Source organism: Sturnira hondurensis, unplaced genomic scaffold, assembly GCF_014824575.4.
Source record: "Sturnira hondurensis isolate 20B ecotype Veracruz unplaced genomic scaffold, ASM1482457v3 Scaffold0013800, whole genome shotgun sequence".
In the NCBI taxonomy this organism is placed as follows: domain Eukaryota; kingdom Metazoa; phylum Chordata; class Mammalia; order Chiroptera; family Phyllostomidae; genus Sturnira; species Sturnira hondurensis.
This window is the reverse complement of record NW_028086431.1, coordinates 357827-376717: the sequence shown is the minus strand read 5'-3', so window position 1 is coordinate 376717 and position 18891 is coordinate 357827. Positions and strand designations below refer to the sequence as shown.

The 18891-nt window shown below is 41.4% G+C and overlaps 1 protein-coding gene across 2 annotated transcripts in view; it reads right to left on the bottom strand.

The window, feature by feature from the left end:
• Nucleotides 1–809: 809 nt before the first annotated feature.
• The window catches only part of ARHGEF6 (Rac/Cdc42 guanine nucleotide exchange factor 6), a 173609-nt gene continuing 155527 nt past the window's right edge, over nucleotides 810–18891 (bottom strand). For both annotated transcript variants that reach the window (XM_037061996.1, XM_037061995.1), the window contains 2 exons: nucleotides 4252–4306; nucleotides 810–3150 (listed from right to left, as the gene is read on the bottom strand). In XM_037061996.1, coding sequence (XP_036917891.1) covers nucleotides 3010–3150; nucleotides 4252–4306 — 196 coding nt within the window. In that variant the 3' untranslated portion in view covers nucleotides 810–3009. The remainder of the gene's footprint in view (nucleotides 3151–4251; nucleotides 4307–18891) is intronic.

Sequence of the window (18891 nt, the reverse complement as noted above, 5' to 3'; positions counted from 1 at the left end):
CTTTGTATCCAAAACCTTAGCTGCAAGGGAGTCTGGAATATGTATTTTTTTCTTGTAGTCTTCCAGGAGGAGCATAAAAGGGGCAAAAATGGGCCCTGGCTGGTGTGGCTCAGTGGACTGAGCACCAGCTTGCAAACCAAAGGGTTGCTGGTTTGATTCCCGCTCAGGGCACATGCCTGGGTTGCGGGCCAGGTTCCCATTAGGGGGTGTGTGAGAAGCAACCACACTTGGATGTTTCTTTCCCTCTCTGTCTCGTTCCCTTCCCCTCTAAAATTAAATAAATAAAATCTTTTTAAAAAGGGGGTAGGAATTGATGCTGAGTGGGAATAGATAATATCCAGATTGTCTATCTTCAAAGGGAGCAAATACATTTTCCTGACTCTTGATACCAACCTTCCAACTGTGGTCAAAATATAAGATATCACTGATTGACAAAACCCTGCAACATATAAGTAAGGATGGAGGATAAGCTTGATCAGGAAAATAGATATCTCTCTAGCATTGGAAGGAAAATGGAGAGAATAAATACAGACAGTGTATAGGTTGGGGCCAGAAGGGGAGGTGTGAAGGTTCTACCTCATGGCATGTATTATTTATATAAAGTGGGGAGTAAATATCATCTTCCCTGTAAAGGGAAGATTAAAAATGCTTTTTACTTCACTAGTAAAAAGCATCAAAGCTGGCTATGGCACCTGATGATGAGGGATATAGAAAAGGAAGCTGCTATAACACGAGAAATCTTTCTGTATACCAGCTAGCAAAATTAATTAATTAAATGATATGAAAAGAAACACAGCACTAGTTTTATAAAGGATTGTTATTCTTATTTATTGAAAATTTCAATTTTAAAAGTCTTCAAAATAAAAACAAGTTAGAAAATTTGAGCCTGTGTAAGAAGGAACATGACAGAACTGAAATGCCTCTAAGGGCAATAGTTTAATTACAGGGTAACAGAAACCCATTTATACAGTTTTGTAAACAACACAACTATGGAGACACTGCTCTTGGGTTAACATGGCTTCATTTCCTTTATATTATTGTTTAGTGTGTGAGTGTGGACACCACTCTGCTCAAGCTTCATTACCCAGAGTACCGAGAACCTCTCATCAGAAAGGCAAAGTCCCCGAAACATGCATATATGCATGTCACTCCAAAATAAAGACCTTTCAATATTTGAAGCTATACCTTATCAACTAAAGTATTTTGTAATTGCAGAACTGTTTCCTATGGATATAGTTCACACATTTATTGCAAGCCATTGATTAACCACAGACAGAGCAAATCCTAAGATCTGTGTTGTTTTTAATTTCTAGGTGAAGGATGGCTTATCTATAGTGCTGTGCTTAAATACAGAACAACAGCCAATTCCTAGAAATCTTCTTCATTCTTCAGCTTCCAAAGATAGCTGTGTGTGGTTGGCTGATGGTGGATTGTAAGAATAGGCCAGTTCCTGTGAGTGGTATAATTTTTGCTGTACAGAAAGGAAACAGCACTGTATCATGTAGCAATAAGAACTTCATACCCCCCAGCACTAGAAAGAGAAAGGGCTTAGCAAGCTGAGGAACAGTTTAAGCTTCAAGTTTGGTTTCTAAACAATATTTGCAAAACCCACATTTATAGGCACCCGTCAAATGTATCTGGTAGAAAAATTTGATCAGTCCACTGGCCCTTTGCCTCTTATTCCAGTGATCTTCCCCACACAGCCACATTTCACCTTTTTGAGAAAGAAAACTTCTGGCTGACTTTCAACTGGAAGGAATTTGGATGTTTGCTGCTCTTCTGCAACCATCTTCTAAATCTGGTTTTTCACAGCTCTAATTTCTGACTCATGAAGGCAATGGTTTGATTTAATTATCAACTTGAGTAAACCAGTTCCCAATAATCAGCTTCACTATTAGCCAGCACACAGCTACTAGAGGGGCCCTCTTTTTTGTCCAGATATACAAACTGGAACAACAGCACATTTCTACAAATAATGCTTAGAGACTGATGAACATTACAGTGCCTCATAGCATATATGGGAGAGCAATAAACTGAATTAAAGCTGTGTCTACTAGGGCACAATATGTCCTCAATGACAGATTGTCTTAAAGATGAGAAATTGCAATTTGAATATGCAGTGTGAATAACGTACCTTCTCACAGTCTATAGTTTTAAAAAGTAAGCAAAGCACACACATACTAGTTTACACACCACTTGGTATGGTTGGTTAAAAGCACTGGGGAAATATAAAACTAGTGCACTTAGCAGAAGGCTAGAGGAAAATCCTATTATGTACTGGAGAAGAGGTTGTCAACTCTGCTGCTGAAAGTACCGTCTAGTACAATTTGCTAATGAATTTGGTGTTGGCAAGAATGATCAGAGCTTTTGACCCACAAAGTTAAAATGTAAACCAACACAAAAGAAACAAGGGTGCTACTGTCTTTTTGATCTTACAGAGTATATCAGGTAGTAATAAAAAACAGTGTGTGTTGAGGGCTGGCACATGATGGTCCAGGGTAGAGCAGCTGAATCACTGTGTTAATGTGTTTGTCTTTCACTCTACTCTAGTCATAGCTCAAAAACCTTTGTCATCAGTAAATTAGGTACTAAGGGGCTTCCAGGTACAGGAAAGCATTGGGGATAGTCAAGTTCACCTTTAATAAGTCATGGACAGCTGCTTTGGGATAGCAGCCAGCGCCCAAAGAGTAATTTTTGTCAAAGAGGCACTATGAATTGAAGGCCATCAGAAGATCACTTAAGTCATTTGCCTACATTAATTTTCCTTTTGTTACTGAATGGAAAAAAACACTGAGGAGACTTCTACCACCACCTCTTGCTTTTACCCCTGTTGAAGTAAAATGTAACCAACCAACCAATATCCAAACAACAACACTCAGGCAAACAGAGGGAAGGGAGCTGATTCAAATACAAAATAAAAACCAAAGAAGTAAGCAAACTGAACCAAATCATTCAACTGGACATTTCAAAAAGCACTGAAGGCACACTCTGCCCAGGTGCACAGTGATGTTATGGGAGAATGGAGGTCTTGCTACTGGACTCAGCCCGAATACACTCATCAGTTTGCTTCAACAACCTCCGGACCAACTTTTCTAGGTCTCTTCTTGATTTCAATTCTTCTTCCAGGCATTGCTTCATTCTCTTGTTCTCCTATGATGGAAAAGACTTGATTACCAAACAAAGGAACCCCTTCTCTGGGTCCCTACTGCTCATCATCCTCTTGGCAGCCTCCTGATTTTCTACCTCTCTCTGACCAATCTTTTGTAATCTTCTTCTTTGAAATGCTTCTTTGAAGCATTCTTTAAGGCTCTGGTTCTGGCCCTCTGCTAATTTAATATTTTTGTTTGGTGTCTATTCTCTTTCAAATCAAGTATCTATTAAGAAACCTTTGAAATCTCTCTGATACTTACCTCATCTTGTCTCATGAGAACTAGGTCCAAAGATCCCAATGTCAAATTGGTATTTCCCCTTACATGTGTCACAGGCCCCTCAAACACATTATGTCTTAAAGTCAAGCCTATCTCTGTCACCCCAAACTTCTCTTCCTCTTGTGATTAGTGATCTCTATGAAGGACATCACCATATCAAGAGAGATACCAAGGTAATAAACTTCATCTTTAATCCCTGGCTCTTTCTTAATCCCAACATCAAGTCATCATTTTCTACAGGCTCTAATTCTGCAGTGTGCCTTCCTTTATATTCATTCTCCTCCTCTGCAGCCTCAGTAGCCCTGCCTTAGGTTAGGACCTCATCATGTTCCCTGAGCTTGTAATAACCTCGTAAGCGGTCTTCCAGCATCTTATCTCCCTCACTTCCAACCTATTCTTTACCCTGTCACCAGATATAGTCAGTCCTCAAACACAAGGAAATGTATACATCATTAAACACTGGATTGTATCTGCGCAGGATCCCACCAATTATAATTTATGATTCTGGTTAACTTACATGTTCACAAATGACTTATTTTTTTCTTAAATTCTGTTTACAAATGTTAGGAAGCATGAAAGTTACAACTAAGTTTGGGACACTATTGTAGATTGTTAAACATGTATATAAGCAAGTCTTAGAAGTTTCATCCCAAGGCCACATGGTAAAATAAAAAAAAACCCACCTTGAAGACACAAGGAAGATAAAAATCCTCACCTCACCACTTTGGTCCTAGACCTTTCCCGAGAGTATCTACTAGTGTGTGATAAGAAAAGTGATTAGTCTTGTTATGATCTGGAAATAAAGACTTCTATATTTCATTACCTGTTTCAGTTCTTTCACCTCATCCTTCAAGGCATAAACAGTGTCAACAAGGCTCCTAAAACATAAAGTTCACAGATTAATAGCTGGTACTGAAGTACTGTTAAGTAACACTTAACAAGAAAAGCAGCTTTTTAGAAATACAGATCCTGGAAAGCAGTGGATTTTCCAGCTAATTGGAAGAGATACTGCTATTAATGGTCCTTGTTCACCACCACCACCACCCATGCTCAGGGAAACACCATGTCATTGTACCTTTTCTGTACTTCCTTTTGCCACACATTTCCCAGATTGAGTAAGTACAACAAAAAGAGCCTAGGACTTATTACCAGGTTTTATTTCTCTCTTTGGGGTAGATATGAACACCCACCTAATATAATGAGGTGTCACAGGGCCCTACAATGGCCCTACAATCCTACAATGTCTGTGCTATAGCATTGCTCTTCTCACCTATGTGATCTTAGGTGACTCTATATGACAAAAAGTCAAGAACCTTATTTCTGGAAGATCCCATATATTCCAGAAAAAGATAAAGTACCTTAGCTGAGTTGTGTAGCAATCATTTCCTCTCTGACTTTCTCTCTGGACAAGGACTTTAGAGATTTGGGTTCCAGATCTAAACTTACCACTTACCAGACCTCAAAACTTCAGTAACAAGCTTACTTCTCATCCTCTCTTGGTCTTACTTTCTTCATGTACAAAATAGGGATAAAACCATATTCCACTGAAAATGTAATGAAGTTGTTGTATACACCCTCCTCTGACCCAGTCTGCAGATGCAGGTGGGCTCTACGTCTGAGATCCATCAACCTGGCAAACATTGCTCACTCCACCCTCTTGATTCCCTGAGGCCCCACCACAAACAATTTGAGCACCAGCCTGAACATCTTTCAGCAGCTGTTCCTCATATGTGGCTGGCATCAGCCCACACTGCAGACTTTAGCTGAAATCTATCAAAGGTCCACAAACCCAAACAAGCAGCACCTAGTTTTGGCATTTCCTGTTCCTCTTGCTGAGTATGCCCAAGCCTAGTACTAGTAGCAGCCAACCTCACTTCAGAGCACAGCCTCTCCCAAGTACCTCCACAATCAGCACAAGAAGCTACCAATCTCAGATCACTTTGTAGCTCCTACCAGGTGGCTGAAGGTCAGGTATAGGCATTGGATGACCTTGGCCTTCACCAGAGACACTCTCAAGAGGTCCCAGAACCAACACACCCAGTGGCCAGCTTCAAGCCACATAAAACTACCACCCAATTAGCTCAAAAAATGACATAATCAAAGGATGGACTTGACAGGCACCAGAGCTTCAATAATGCAAATTCTACTCCATGAAATACGCCCATTAACAACAGCTTATCCACTGTAGTCATTCTCAGCCAGTCTGAAGATCAATCCTACCCACTGATGTGTCAGCAGCAATCATGGCTCAATTACCACCAGAGGCCACACATGACCTACACAAGGGATATCCCTGGAGCACCCAGCTTGGGTGACCAGGGGGGCTGTACCACTGGGCCCAAGAGGACACCTACCACATAAGGTCTCCCTGCCAACATTTGCAGATGTAGCATATCCACAATTTAATACATAGACACTAACACAGGGAGGCAGCAAGAAAGAGGAGACAAAGAAACATGTCAAAAAAAAGAGAAATAACAGGACAAAATTCCAGAAAAGCACTAAACAAAATGGAGGAAACAGCCTACCAGATATAGTGTTCAAAACACTGATTAAGACTTCTGCCAAGACGGAGGCATAGGTGGAAACACTGTGCCTTCTCCCACAACCAAGTTTGAACACAACAAAGGTTTGGAGAACTAGGACACACCCAAAGACCAGAAAACGGAATTATACGGAAGTCCGAAAACTACGAACTGTTCAACGGGGACGGTAAGAGAGGCAGAGCCAGCAGCGGAGCAGGGTGGGGCAGGACAGATCCCCCAACCTAGGGGAGCAGGCAGCCCAGAACCAGTCGGGGTGTGGGGCAGACTGACCGCGGTTGCACATTTGCGCACAGTGAGACGGACTACACAGGCCCCAGGGGGGCGAACCCAGTGGTGGAGGGCTGATGACGGTGGCACACTTGTGTGCAGGGGAACTCGAGAAACGTGTGGGCCTGGTGATGGTGGTGGCTGCGGCGCCAGGGCCGCGGCGGCAGGCGGCAGACGGCAGACGGGAAGCCATTTTCCCTCTTTGACCCCGCCCCCACATACAACGTCAAAACCCAGCAACTTAGTTGCCCTGTTCTAGTGAACACTTTGGGGCTCTGATCCTGCTATGGAACAGGCACAAACAGCCCAAAAGATGGTGCAAGAAGAACTCCAAGTCCCAGAGCCAATAACTCTAAGCGACCAAGAAATTGCCAGCCTCTCAGAAGCACAATTCAAGACACTATTTATCAGGATGCTCACAGAACTGGTAGATTATAGTCACAAATTAGAGGAATGTAGTCACAAATTAGAGGAACATATGAAGGCTAAACTAATTGAAATGAAGGGAGATGCAGAGGAAACCAATAGTGATGGAAAGGAAACTGGGACTCAAATCAATGGAATGGACCAGAAGGAAGAACAAAACATCCAACCAGAAAGGAATGAAGAAATGAGAATTCAAAAAAATGAGGAGAGGCTTAGGAACCTCCAGGACATCTTTAAACGTTCCAACATCCGGATTATAGGGGTACCAGAGGGGGAAAGAAACAGCCACGAGTGGAAAATGTATTTGAACAAATAATAAAGGAGAACTTCCCCAGTCTGGCAAAGGAAATAGACTTTCAGGAAATCCAGGAAGCTCAGAGAATCCCAAAGAAGTTGGACCCAAGAAGGAACACACCAAGGCACATCATCATTACATTAGCCAAGACCAAAATGAAGGAGAGAATCCTAGAAGCAGCAAGAGATAAGGGGACAGTCACCTACAAAGGAGTACCCATCAGTATGTCAGCGGATTTCTCAAGAGAGATCTTAGAGGCAAGAAGGGGCTGGAAAGAAGTATTCCAAGTCATGAAATCCAAAGACCTACAGCCAAGATTGCTTTATCCAGCAAAACTTTCATTTAGAATGGAAGGACAGATAAAGTGCTTCTCAGATAAGATCAAGTTCAAGGAGTTCATCATCACCAAGCCCTTATTATATGAAATGCTAAAGGGACTTATCTAAGAAAAAGAAGATGAAAAATATGAACAGTGAAAGGACAGCAAACTCACAGTTATTAACAACCACACCTAAAACAAAAGCAAACCAAGAGGACAGCTAGATCAGGAATGGAACCATAGAAATGAAGAACACATGGAGGGTTAAACCAGGGGGGTGGGAGGAGGAGAAGGGGGGAGAAGGCACAGAAAATAGCATAGATGGTAGGTAGAAAATAGATAGGGGGGAGGGCGAGAATAGTGGGGGAAATATAGAATCTAAAGAACTTGAGACACATGGTTATAAACTAAGTGGGGAAGAATGGGGGGGAGGGAGTGTGCAGGTGGAGGGGAATAGAACAACTGTAATGGTATAATCAATAAAATATATATATATATAAAACACTGATTAAAAGACTGCTTAGTGAATTTAAGGAAAGAATACATGGACTCAGTGAGAACTTACAAAAAGAGATAGAAAACATTTTAAAAAGTCAGAAATGAAAAATACAATAACTGAAATGAGGAATACATTAAATGGAATCAACAAGGGATTAGGTGAATGAAATCAGTGATTTTGAAGACAAGGTAGCAGAAAACTCCTAATAGAAATAGCAAAAAAACATTTTTTTAATATGAGAATTGGCCCTGGATGGTGGCTCAGTGGCTGAGTGTTGGCCTGTGAACCAAAGGGTCACTGGTTCGATTCCTAGTTAAGGCACATGCCTGGGTTGTGGGCCAGGTCCCCAGTCAGGAGCATGTGAGAAGCAACCACACATTGATGTTCTCTCCCTCTCTTTCTCCTCCCTTCCCCTCTCTCTAAAAACAAACAAAAAATACTAAATAAAATCTTGAAAAAAATAAAAATGCAAGAATCAGAGAGTTCTGGCCAAGATGAAGGTGTGCGTAGAAATGTTTCACTTCCTCACAAAACCAAAAGAAGGGTAACAACCAATACAAAAACAATAAAAAACCAGAAGAGCCAGAAAATCAAACTGCATGGAACTCCGACAACACAGAAATTAAAGAAATAGTCAACTAGACCAGTAGGAGGAGCAAAAAGTACTTGCAACAAGATGGCAGACTGTGCAGGCAGGGCAGGGCTGGCTGAATAGGAAACTAAAGACTCAAAGCTAGCAGTAAACTACTGTGGGGGTTGCCACAGTGGGAGAAACTCCCAGTCTCATATGAAAGAGTTTGTTGGAAAGTGGAGCTAGAGCAGAGTGAGCAAGCCACATTGTTCATTCTCTGACCCCTCCTTTATAGACAGCATCACAACACAGCAAAGAGGCTTGCCCTGCCCTGGTGAATACATGAGTTCCTGCCCCCTTACAAAAAAAAAAACAAAAAACAGGTGCACTGAGCCAAAGAAATATGGCCCAAATGAAAGAACAGATCAAAAATCCAGAAAAAGAGCTAAGAGATGAAGAGATAGACAAATGTCTAAGAGATAGACAACCTATTTGATGCAGAGTTCAAAACACAGGTAATCAGGATGCTCACAAAACTGATTGAGCTCAGTCACAAAATGAAGGAAGAAATGAAGTCTACCCAAAGTGAAATAAAGCAAAATATACAGAGAACCAACAGTGAAGACAAGGAAACTGGGACTCAAATCAATAATTTGGAACAAAAGGAAGAAATCAACACCCAACCAGAACAGGATGAAGAAACAAGAATTTTAAAAAATGAGGAGAGGCTGAGGAACCACTGGGACAACTTTAAATGTTCCAATATCCAAATCATAGGGGTGCCAGAAGGAGAAGAGAAAGAGCAATAAGTTGAAAACTTATTTGAAAAATAATGGAGGAAAGCTTCCCCATTCTGGTGAAGGAAATAGACTTCCAGGAAGTCCAGGAAGTTCAGGAAGCCTAGGGAGTCCCAAAGAGATTGGACCCAAAGAGGAACACAGCAAGGCACATCCTTATTAAGTTACTCAAGATTACAGATAAAGAGAGAATCTTAAAAGCAGCAAAGGAGAGAGTTGCCTACAAAGGAGTACCCGTAAGACTATCAGCTGATTTCTTAAAAGAAACCTTACAGGCAAGAAGGAGGTAGAAATAAGTGCTCAGAGTCATGAAAGACAAGGACCTACATCCAAGATCCAGCAAAGCTATCCAGCAAAGCTATCACTTAGAATGGAAGGGCAGATAAAGTGCTTTCCAGATAAGGTCAAGTTAAAGGAGTTCATCATCACCAATCCCTTATTATGTGAAATGTTAAAGGGGCTTATCTAAGAAATAGAAGAAGATCAAAACCTGTGAACAATAATATGACAACAAACACACAACTATCAACAACTGAACCTAAAACAAAAAACCCCAAAACAAAAACTAAGCAAACAACCAGAACAGGAACAGAATCAGAGAAATAGACATCAAATGGAGGGTTTTCAGTGGGGGAAAAAGAATGGGAGGGAAAGAATGAGCAGGAAAGGTACAGGGAATAAGAAGCATAATTGGTAGACATAAAAGAGCTGGGGGAGGTTAAGAATGGCATAGGGAACAGAGAAGTCAAAGAACTTATATGTACAACCCATGAACATAAACTAAGGGGGGAATACTGGAAGGTTGGGGGTACAGGGTGGAAGGGGAATAAAGGGGAAATATTGGGAAAACTGTAATAGCACAATCAATAAAATATACTTAAAAATATGAGAATCATTTTAGGAACCTCTTGGACAACATCAAATGTTAACATTCACATCATAGGGGTACCAGAAAGAGAAGAAAGAGAAAGAGATTGAAAAGCTATTTGAAGAAATAATGATGGAAAGCTTCCTTCCCTAAACTGGTAAAGGAAGTAGACATATAAGTCCAGGAAACATAGAGAGTCCCAAGCAAGATGAATCCAAAGAGGCCCAGATGAAGGCACATCATAATTAAAATGGCAAAAGTTAAATACAAAGAGAGCATCTTTAAAGCAGCAAGAGAAAAGCAGTTAACTACAAGGTAGTTCCCATGACACTGTCAGCTGACTTCCCAATAAAAAAATTTTCTGGCCAGAAGAGATGGGCACAAAATAGTCAAACTGACAAAAAACAAGGAAATACAACCAAGATTTCTTCTACCCAGGAACACTATCATTTAGAATCAAAGGTGAGGTAAAGAGCTTCCCAGAGATGAAAAACTAAAGGAGTTCATTGACACCAAACCAGTAGTACAAGAAATGTTGAGACTTCTTCTAGAACAAGATAATGGGGGGAGGGAGTGCAAAAACAAATAATAAAATTGCAATAATTACAAAACTATTAATTCTGGATCCAAGATGGTGGAAGGGTAAGTGGAAGCAACACTAACCTCCTCCCTGGACCAATCTTGAATTACAACTAAATTTTAAAGAAATCATTTTGCATAGTCAACTGAACACTAGCTGGAGAGAAGCCTTATAATCACAGACAGACAGGAGAAAACATGTCACTGCAACATGACTGGTAGAGAGTGTGAAGAAATGTGAGAGGACTGGCTGGTCTCCCACAATAACAGCTGAGCAGCCAGAGGGATATTTCAGGGGTTGGGGGGTGGTTCCCCCCTGAGAAGTATGAGGTCTAAACCCCAAGCTGGGCTCCTCAGCCTACAGCACCAGAGCCAGAAAGAAACCCAGTTAACATCCAGCTGTGAAAAGAACATGTGTTCTATTCACCAGGGAGAGATGGCTGGAGATGGAGAAGGCCTTTTAAAGGGCTAAAGCACAAAATTTTGTTTGTAGCCATTTACTCTGTGTGCTGGTAAAGGGAGGGCAGAATGGACTAGAGACAGTCTAGGAGAGACTGGGGTTGGTGGCTCTGGGGAGGGGACTGAGGTAACAGTCACCAAGACCCATGTGCCGAGTCATTCCCCATACTGCAGGAACTATCTCTCTCAGGTAGAGTACTCTCCCCTGAATGGCATCAGCCTGAGGGGAAGCAATAGCCTAGTCCACAGGAATTCCTGCCCCACCCTGTGGTGCTTAAGTCTGACTGCTTATTACAGATTAGGTTAACAACTGATTTGTTTAACAGCAGATTAGTTTAACATCTAAAGGGGAAAATACAAAGAAGTGGCCAAAATGGGAAGACAAAGAAACAGACCCTAAATGAAAGAACAAGAGAATTTCCAGACGAAATAGATGAAATGGAGGCAAGCAATTTATCAGAGAGTTTAGAGTAATGATTATAAGGATAATCAACAGCATGAAAAAAGACATAGAAACCATAAAAATGGATCAGTCAGAAATAAAGAATGCAATATCTGTGATAAATCATACACTGGAAAAAATAAACAGTAAACACTGGAAAAAATAAACAGTAGATAAGATGAAGCAAACATCAAATCAGTGTTTGGGAAGACAAGATAGAATAAAATAATCAGGCAGAGCAACAAAAAATAAATAAATAAAATTAGGAGAGCTTAAGAAACATCTTGGACAACATGAAGGAAAAGAATCTTCACATCATAGGAATGTCAGAAGGAGAAGAGAGTGAGTGAGAGATTGAGAACCTATTTGAAAAAATAATGACCGAAAACTTCCCTCTGGTAAAGTAAAATGTCACACAAATCCAGGAAACTCGAAGAGTGCCAAAAGAGTTGGACCAAAAGAGTCCCACACAAAAACACATAATAATTAAAATGACAAGACTTAAAGATAAGGAGAAAATCCTAACAGCCACAAAAGAAAAGCAGGTAGTTACCTACAAGGGAGCACCAATTAGACTTTCACCTTATTACTCATCAGAAACGTTTCAGGCCAGAAGGCAGTGACGTGAAATATTCAAGGTAATAAAAAGCAAGGACCTACAGCCAAGGCTACTTTACCTGCAAGGCTATCACTTAAAATTGAAGGATAAATAAGCAGATTCCTAGACAAGAAAAAGCTAAAGGAGATTGTTAACACCAAACCAATACTACAACAAATGTTAAAGGGCTTGGAATACAGAAGAAGAAGAAAAAAGGAAAGAAGGAGGAGGAAGAGGAGGAGGAGGAGGAGAGAGAGAGAGAGAGAGGAAGGAAGGAAGGAAGGAAGGAAGGAAGACAGTCTAATGATAAAATGGCACTACATATGTAGGAGAAGGAGGAGAGAGAGAGAGAGAAAGAAAGAAAGAAACAGAGAGAAGGGAAGAGAGAAAGGAAAAAAGAGGAAAGCAGTTTAACAATAAAATGGCACTATATATGTATCTATCAATAATCGCCGTAAATGTAAATGGCCTAGATGTTCCAACCAAAAGACAGAGGGTGGCTGAATGGATAAGAAAACAAGACTCATATTTGCTACCTCTAAGAGGCCCATCTCAGATTAAAAGATACACACAGCTTTCATCTTCACTCTCTCCTAAGGTGTCAACAGCCCACTCTGTCCCTGCCTTTGCCAGAGCCCTGGGATAGTAAAAAGCTAGAAAAATTCCTGCTCAAGAAGAATGGGAAAACTGAGACAATAAAATCAAACAAGACCAAACAGTTGGAGCTACTTATAGCCAGCTGGTTTCTACTGTGACATTGTCAAGCTCAGATATTCTTTCCTCAGCTGCATCCATCCTAACAACCCCATCAAAAAATATTATATCAGAGGAAGATGGCACAGGAGTGAATAGAAGTCACACTTAACCTCTTCCCAGGGCTAATCTAGAATTACAATTCAATTGTGGAGAAACCACCAGTAACAAACAGCTAAGCAATATCAAGAGAGAAGCCGTATAACCACAGACAGAGAGAAGAATCAGCATCAGCACATCCTATCTGTACCTTCACAAGAGTGCACAAGAGCCCTGGCTGGTGTGGCTCAGTGGATTGAGTGCGGGCCTGCGAACCACATGATCGCTGTTCGATTTCCAGTCAGGGCACATGCCTGGGTTGCAGGCCAGTTCCCAGCAGGGGACTCACGAGAGGCAACCATACATTGATATTTCTCTCCTTCTCTCCTTCCCTTCCCCTCTAAAAATAAATAAATAAATAAATAAAATATTTTTAAAAAAAGAGTGCACAAGAGTACACAAGAGGTGGTGGGCAGAGTGACCCTCAGTCAACCAGCTAGAGAGAAGGACCCACTAAAGAAACCCCAATGACTTCCAGCCAAGATGGAGGCATAGATAGACACACTGTGCCTCCTTGCATAACCAAAATAAGGGCAACAACAATTTAGAAACAAAAAGACAACCAGTACTGATGGAAAATTGAATTGTATAGAAGTCCAACAACCAAGGAGTTAAAAAACATTCATCCAGACCGGTAAGAGGGGCAGAGTTGGGTGGCCAGGTGGAGAGTGCTTGGGGCAAAGTGGTGGCCAGCAGACCCCTGGTGAACAAGGCAGTAGCAGGTGGACCCAGCAAAGCGGTGGTTGTGGAGGGTTGCAGCGCACAATGTGGCTGGTGGGCTGGGTAGTCCCACATTCACATGCAGATAAACCAGGTGAAACTAGGGAGCAAGACACACTGCACAGCCCATGGCCCCAGAGTGGAGAAATAAAGCCTTGGAGCACTGATTGAAAATACCAGTGGGGGTTGAGGAGCTGGGAGAGACTCTCAACCTAACAGGAGAGTTCATTGGAGAGACCCACAGGGTCCTAGAGTGTACACAGGGCCACCTGCCCAAAACTCAGCACCAGAAGGGTTCAGTTTGCTTGGCAGAAGCAGCGGAGGTGACTGAGATACAGCAGAAAGCAGAGTGAGTGCCACTGTTCCCTCTCTGACCCCTCCCCCACATACTGTGTCACAACCCAGCAACGTGGGTTGCCCTGCCCTGGTGAACACCTATGGCTCTGCCCCTCACTACATAACAAGTGCGTCAAGACAAAAAAAATGGCTGAAATGAAAGAATAGATCAAAACTCCAGGAAAAAATACAACTAGGCAATGAAGAGATAGCCAACCTATCAGATGCATGGTTCAAAGCACTGGTAATCAGGATGCTTAGAGAATTGGTTGAATTTAGTTGCAGATCAGATGAAAAAATGAAGGCTACAATAAGTGAAATGACGGATAATGTACAGGGAACCAATAGTGGTGGAAAGGAAACTGGGACTCAAATCAATGGAGTGGATCAGAAGGAAGAAAGAAACAACCAAACAGAAAACAATGAAGAAACAAGAATGCCAAAAAAAATGAGGAGAGGCTTAGGAATCTCCAGGACATCTTTAAACGTTCCAACATCTGAATTATAATTCAGGAGTACCAGAAGGAGAAGAGGAAGAGCCACAAGTGGAAAAGTTATTTGAACAAATAATAAAAGAGAACTTCCCCAATTTGGCAAAGGAAATAGACTTTCAGGAAGTCCAGGAAGCTCAGAGAGTCCCAAAGAAGTTGGACCCAAGGAAACACACATCAAGGCACATCGTAATAACATTACCCAAGATTAAAGTTAAGAAAAGAATCTTAAGACTTGGCTGGTGTAGCTCAGTGGATTGAGTGCAGGTTGCGAACCAAAGGGTCGCAGGTTCAATTCCCAGTCAGGGCACATGCCTGGGTTGTGGGCCAGGTTCCAAGTGGGGGCCACATGAGAGGCAACCCCACATTGATGTTTCTCTCTCTCTCTTTCTCCCTCTCTTCCCCTCTCTAAAAATAAATAATAAATAAAATCTTTTTAAAAAGAGAAGAGAATTTTAAAAGCAGCAAGAGAAAAGGAGACAGTTACCTACAAAGGAGTTCCCATAAGATTAGCAGCTGATTTCTCAAAAGAGACCTTACAGGCAAGAAGGAGCTGAAAAGAAGTATTCAAGTCATGAAAGACAAGGACCTACATCCAAGATTGCTCTATCCAGCAGAGCTATCCTTTAGAATAGAAGGGCAAATAAAGGCCAAGCTGAAGGAGTTTATCATCACCGAGCCCTTATTATATAAAATTTTAAAGGGACTTATCTAAGAAAAAGAAGATAAAACATGTATAGCAAAATGGCAGCAAACTCACAGTTATTAACAACCACACCTAAAACAAAACCAAAAACAAACTCAGCAAACAAGTAGAACAGGAACAGAACCACAGAAATGAAGATCACATGGAGGGTTAGTAACAGGGGAGTGGGAGGAGGAGAGAGGAAGAAAAGGTACAGAGAATAAGTAGCATAGATGATAGATAGAAAATAGGCCTACCTAGGAAGAGGATAAGAATAGTGTGGGAAATGTAGAAAGTGAAGAACTTATAAGTATAACACATGGACATGAACTAAAGTGGGGGAATGTGGGTGGGAGAGGGTGTCCAGAGTGAAGGGAGGGAAATGGGACAACTGTAATAGCATAATCAATAAACTATATTAAAAAATAAAAAAGAAGTAATTCAAATAAAATATTAAGATAAATTCATAAACAAGGAAACCCCAACAATGATCAAAACCCAATTACCTCCAGAGAACCAGCACAAACGACATAAAGGGCATCCCAAGAGAATCAAGTTAAGGTGATACAGGAGACTGTACCACTGTATCTCACAGGCCTCCCACCGTAGAAGTTCACACTACAAAGTCAGGAACTCAAAAGAGATCAATTTAAGAAGCAAAAGCAACAAACAACTGAGCAACAGCTGGAGAGAAGCCATATAACTTTGGAGAGACAGAAGAACCAGCTTTGGCACAACTTGTCTGGTAAGGAGTATGGCAGAGACTCAACAGGGCTGACTGGGCACCCAGAGGCAACAGCACTGGAGAGATAATTAAGCTGCCAGTTGGATGCCCCTGAGATGAATGGGGTCTAAACGCTAAGATAGGATTCCTAGCCTAGAACACCAGAGCCCTAAAAGTACACAGATAACAACCAGTAGCAAGAAGCAGCAGGGTTGCTCTCTGCCAGAGATGGACAACTGGAGTTGCAAATAGCTGTGTAAATGACGAACACACATATTTTCATTTGCAGCCACTTACTCTGGGCTTTGGCAAAGGTGGGGCAGAATGGGCTGGTGATGCCTGAGACTAAGGACTGAGGCTTTGGGGAGAGAACTGAGAGAGTGGCTGCCAGGATCCCAGTGCTGAGTCATCCCCCAAATGGCAGCAGCATCATGCTCAAGCAGACCACTCCCCTCTGAATGGCAGTAGTCTGAGGGGAAACAGTAGCCCAAGTCCAGGAAGGTCTCTGCCCGGACCCTGTGGTGCTTAAGCCTGACTGCTGAGTGCAGAGTGATCAGATTAATAGCTGAAGGAGACAGCCAGAGACAGTAGATCCGTGGCAAAGTGGGGACAGAGTGGACTAGAGAGACCTGAGAACAGACTAGGGACAGAGCAATTTATAGATCAGTGCAATCCCAATTTTAATAAAAATACCAATGACATATTTCACAGATATAGAAGAAACATTTCAAAAATTTATATGAAACCATCAATGAATCTGAATCACTGCAGCAATTTTGAGAAAGAAAAAGAAAGTAGGAGAGATCACCATACCTGGCATTAAACTATATTACAAGGCCATGGTAATCAAAACAGTCTGGTATTGGCATAAGAACAGACATGTGGATCAGTGGAACAGAAGAGAGAGCCCAGAAACCAGCCCAAGCCTCTATGATCAATTAATATTCAACAAAGGGAGCAGAAGCGTTAAATGAAGTAAAAATAGTCTCTTCAGCAAATAGTGTTTGGAGATCTGGACAGCTACATGCAAAAAAAAAAACGATACTTGATCACCAACTTACACCACACACAAAAATAAACTTAAGATGGATAAAAGACTTAAATGTAAGTTGTGATATGATAAAAGTCCTAGAGGAGAATATAAGCGGGGAAATCACAGATATTCCATGCAGCAACATTTCACTGCTATGTCCCTTAGAGCAAGGGACATAAAGGAAAGAATAAAGAAATGGGATCTCATCAAAATAAAAAGCTTCTGCACAGCTAAAGAAAACAGCATTAAAATGAAAAGAAACTGAACCATATGGTAAAACATATTTGCCAGTGATACCTCAGACAAGGGTTTGATCTCCAAAATATATAAAAAAGTCACACAACTCCACTTCAGGAAGACAAACAACCCGATTAAAAAATAGGCAAGGAACTTGAACAGATACTTCTCCAAGGAGGACATACAGAGGATCCCGAGACACATGAAATGATGCTCAGCATCACTAGCCTTCAGAGAGATGTAAATTAAAACTACAATGAGATACCACTTCACACTGGTGAGAATGGTCATCATAAACAAATGAATAAACAACAAGTGTTGGAGAGGGTGTGGAGAAAAGGGAGCCCTAGTGCACTGTTGGTGGGAATGCAGAGTGGTGCAGCCACTTTGGAAAACAGTATGGAATTTCCTCAGAAAACTAAAAATGGAACTGCCGTTTTTTAAAATATATTTTGTTGATTATGCTATTACAGCTGTCCCATTTCCCCCCCTTCATTCCCCTCCATGCTGCACACCCTCTCCCACCCACATTCCCCCCTTTAGTTCATATCCATGTGTCATAAGTTCATCCCAGCATGGGGAAATAAAGCCTCAAAACACCAATTGAAAACACCTGTGGGGGTTGAGGTGCTGGGAGAGACTCCCAGCCTTACAGGAGAGTTTGTTGGAGAGACCCACAGGGTCCTAGAATGTACAGAAGCCCACCCACCTGGGAATCAATACCAGAAGGGCCCAGTTTTCTTGGAACTGCTTTTTGACCCAGGAATACCACTGCTGGGATTATACCCTAAGAATCCTGAAACACCAATTCAAAAGAACCTATACACGCCAATGTTCATAGCAGCACAATTTACAATAGCCAAGTGCTGGAAGCAACCTAAGTGCCCTTCAGTAAATGAGTGGGTCAAACAACAATGGTACATCTACATGATGGAATACTACCCAGCAGAGAGCAAGAAGGAGCTCCTATCCTTTGGGACAGCATGGATGGAACTGGAGAGCATTATGGCAAGTGAGGTAAGCCAGGCAATGAAAGATAAATACCAGATGATCTCATCTATAAGTGGAACCTAATCAACAAAACAAACAAGCAAGCAAAATATAACCAGAGAAACTGAAATAAAGAACAAACTGACAGTAACCAGAGGGGAGATGTGAGGCAGATACCATGGGAAAAATGGGGAAGAGTCATCAAGGAGCATGAATAAAGGACCTATGGACAAAATCGAAGGAGGTAGGTTCTAGGGTGGGAGGTGGGATGGGTGGGACAGGTGGCTGTGGTGGGGTAAAAATGGAGACAACTGTACTGAACAACAATTAATAAATAAAATATAATGTAACATAGCTTAAAAAAGAAGTGGCACATATATACAATAGAATATTACTCATCCATAAAAATGAAATTTTACCATTTGTGACAACATATATGGATCTAGAGCATTTATGCTAAGTGAAATAAGACAAAGAAAGACAAAATCCATATCATTTCATTTATGTATAGAATCTAAAACACAAAATAAACAAGCAAACAAAGGGAAACAAACTCATAGATAGTAGAATAAACTGATAGTTGACAGCTGGGAGGGGTGTTGTGGGCTGGGTAAAAGATGTGAAGAGAGTACGAAATACAAATTGGCAGGTACAAAATAGTCATGGGGATGTAAAGTATAGCATAGGGAATATAATCAATAATATTGTAATAACTATGAATAGTGCTAG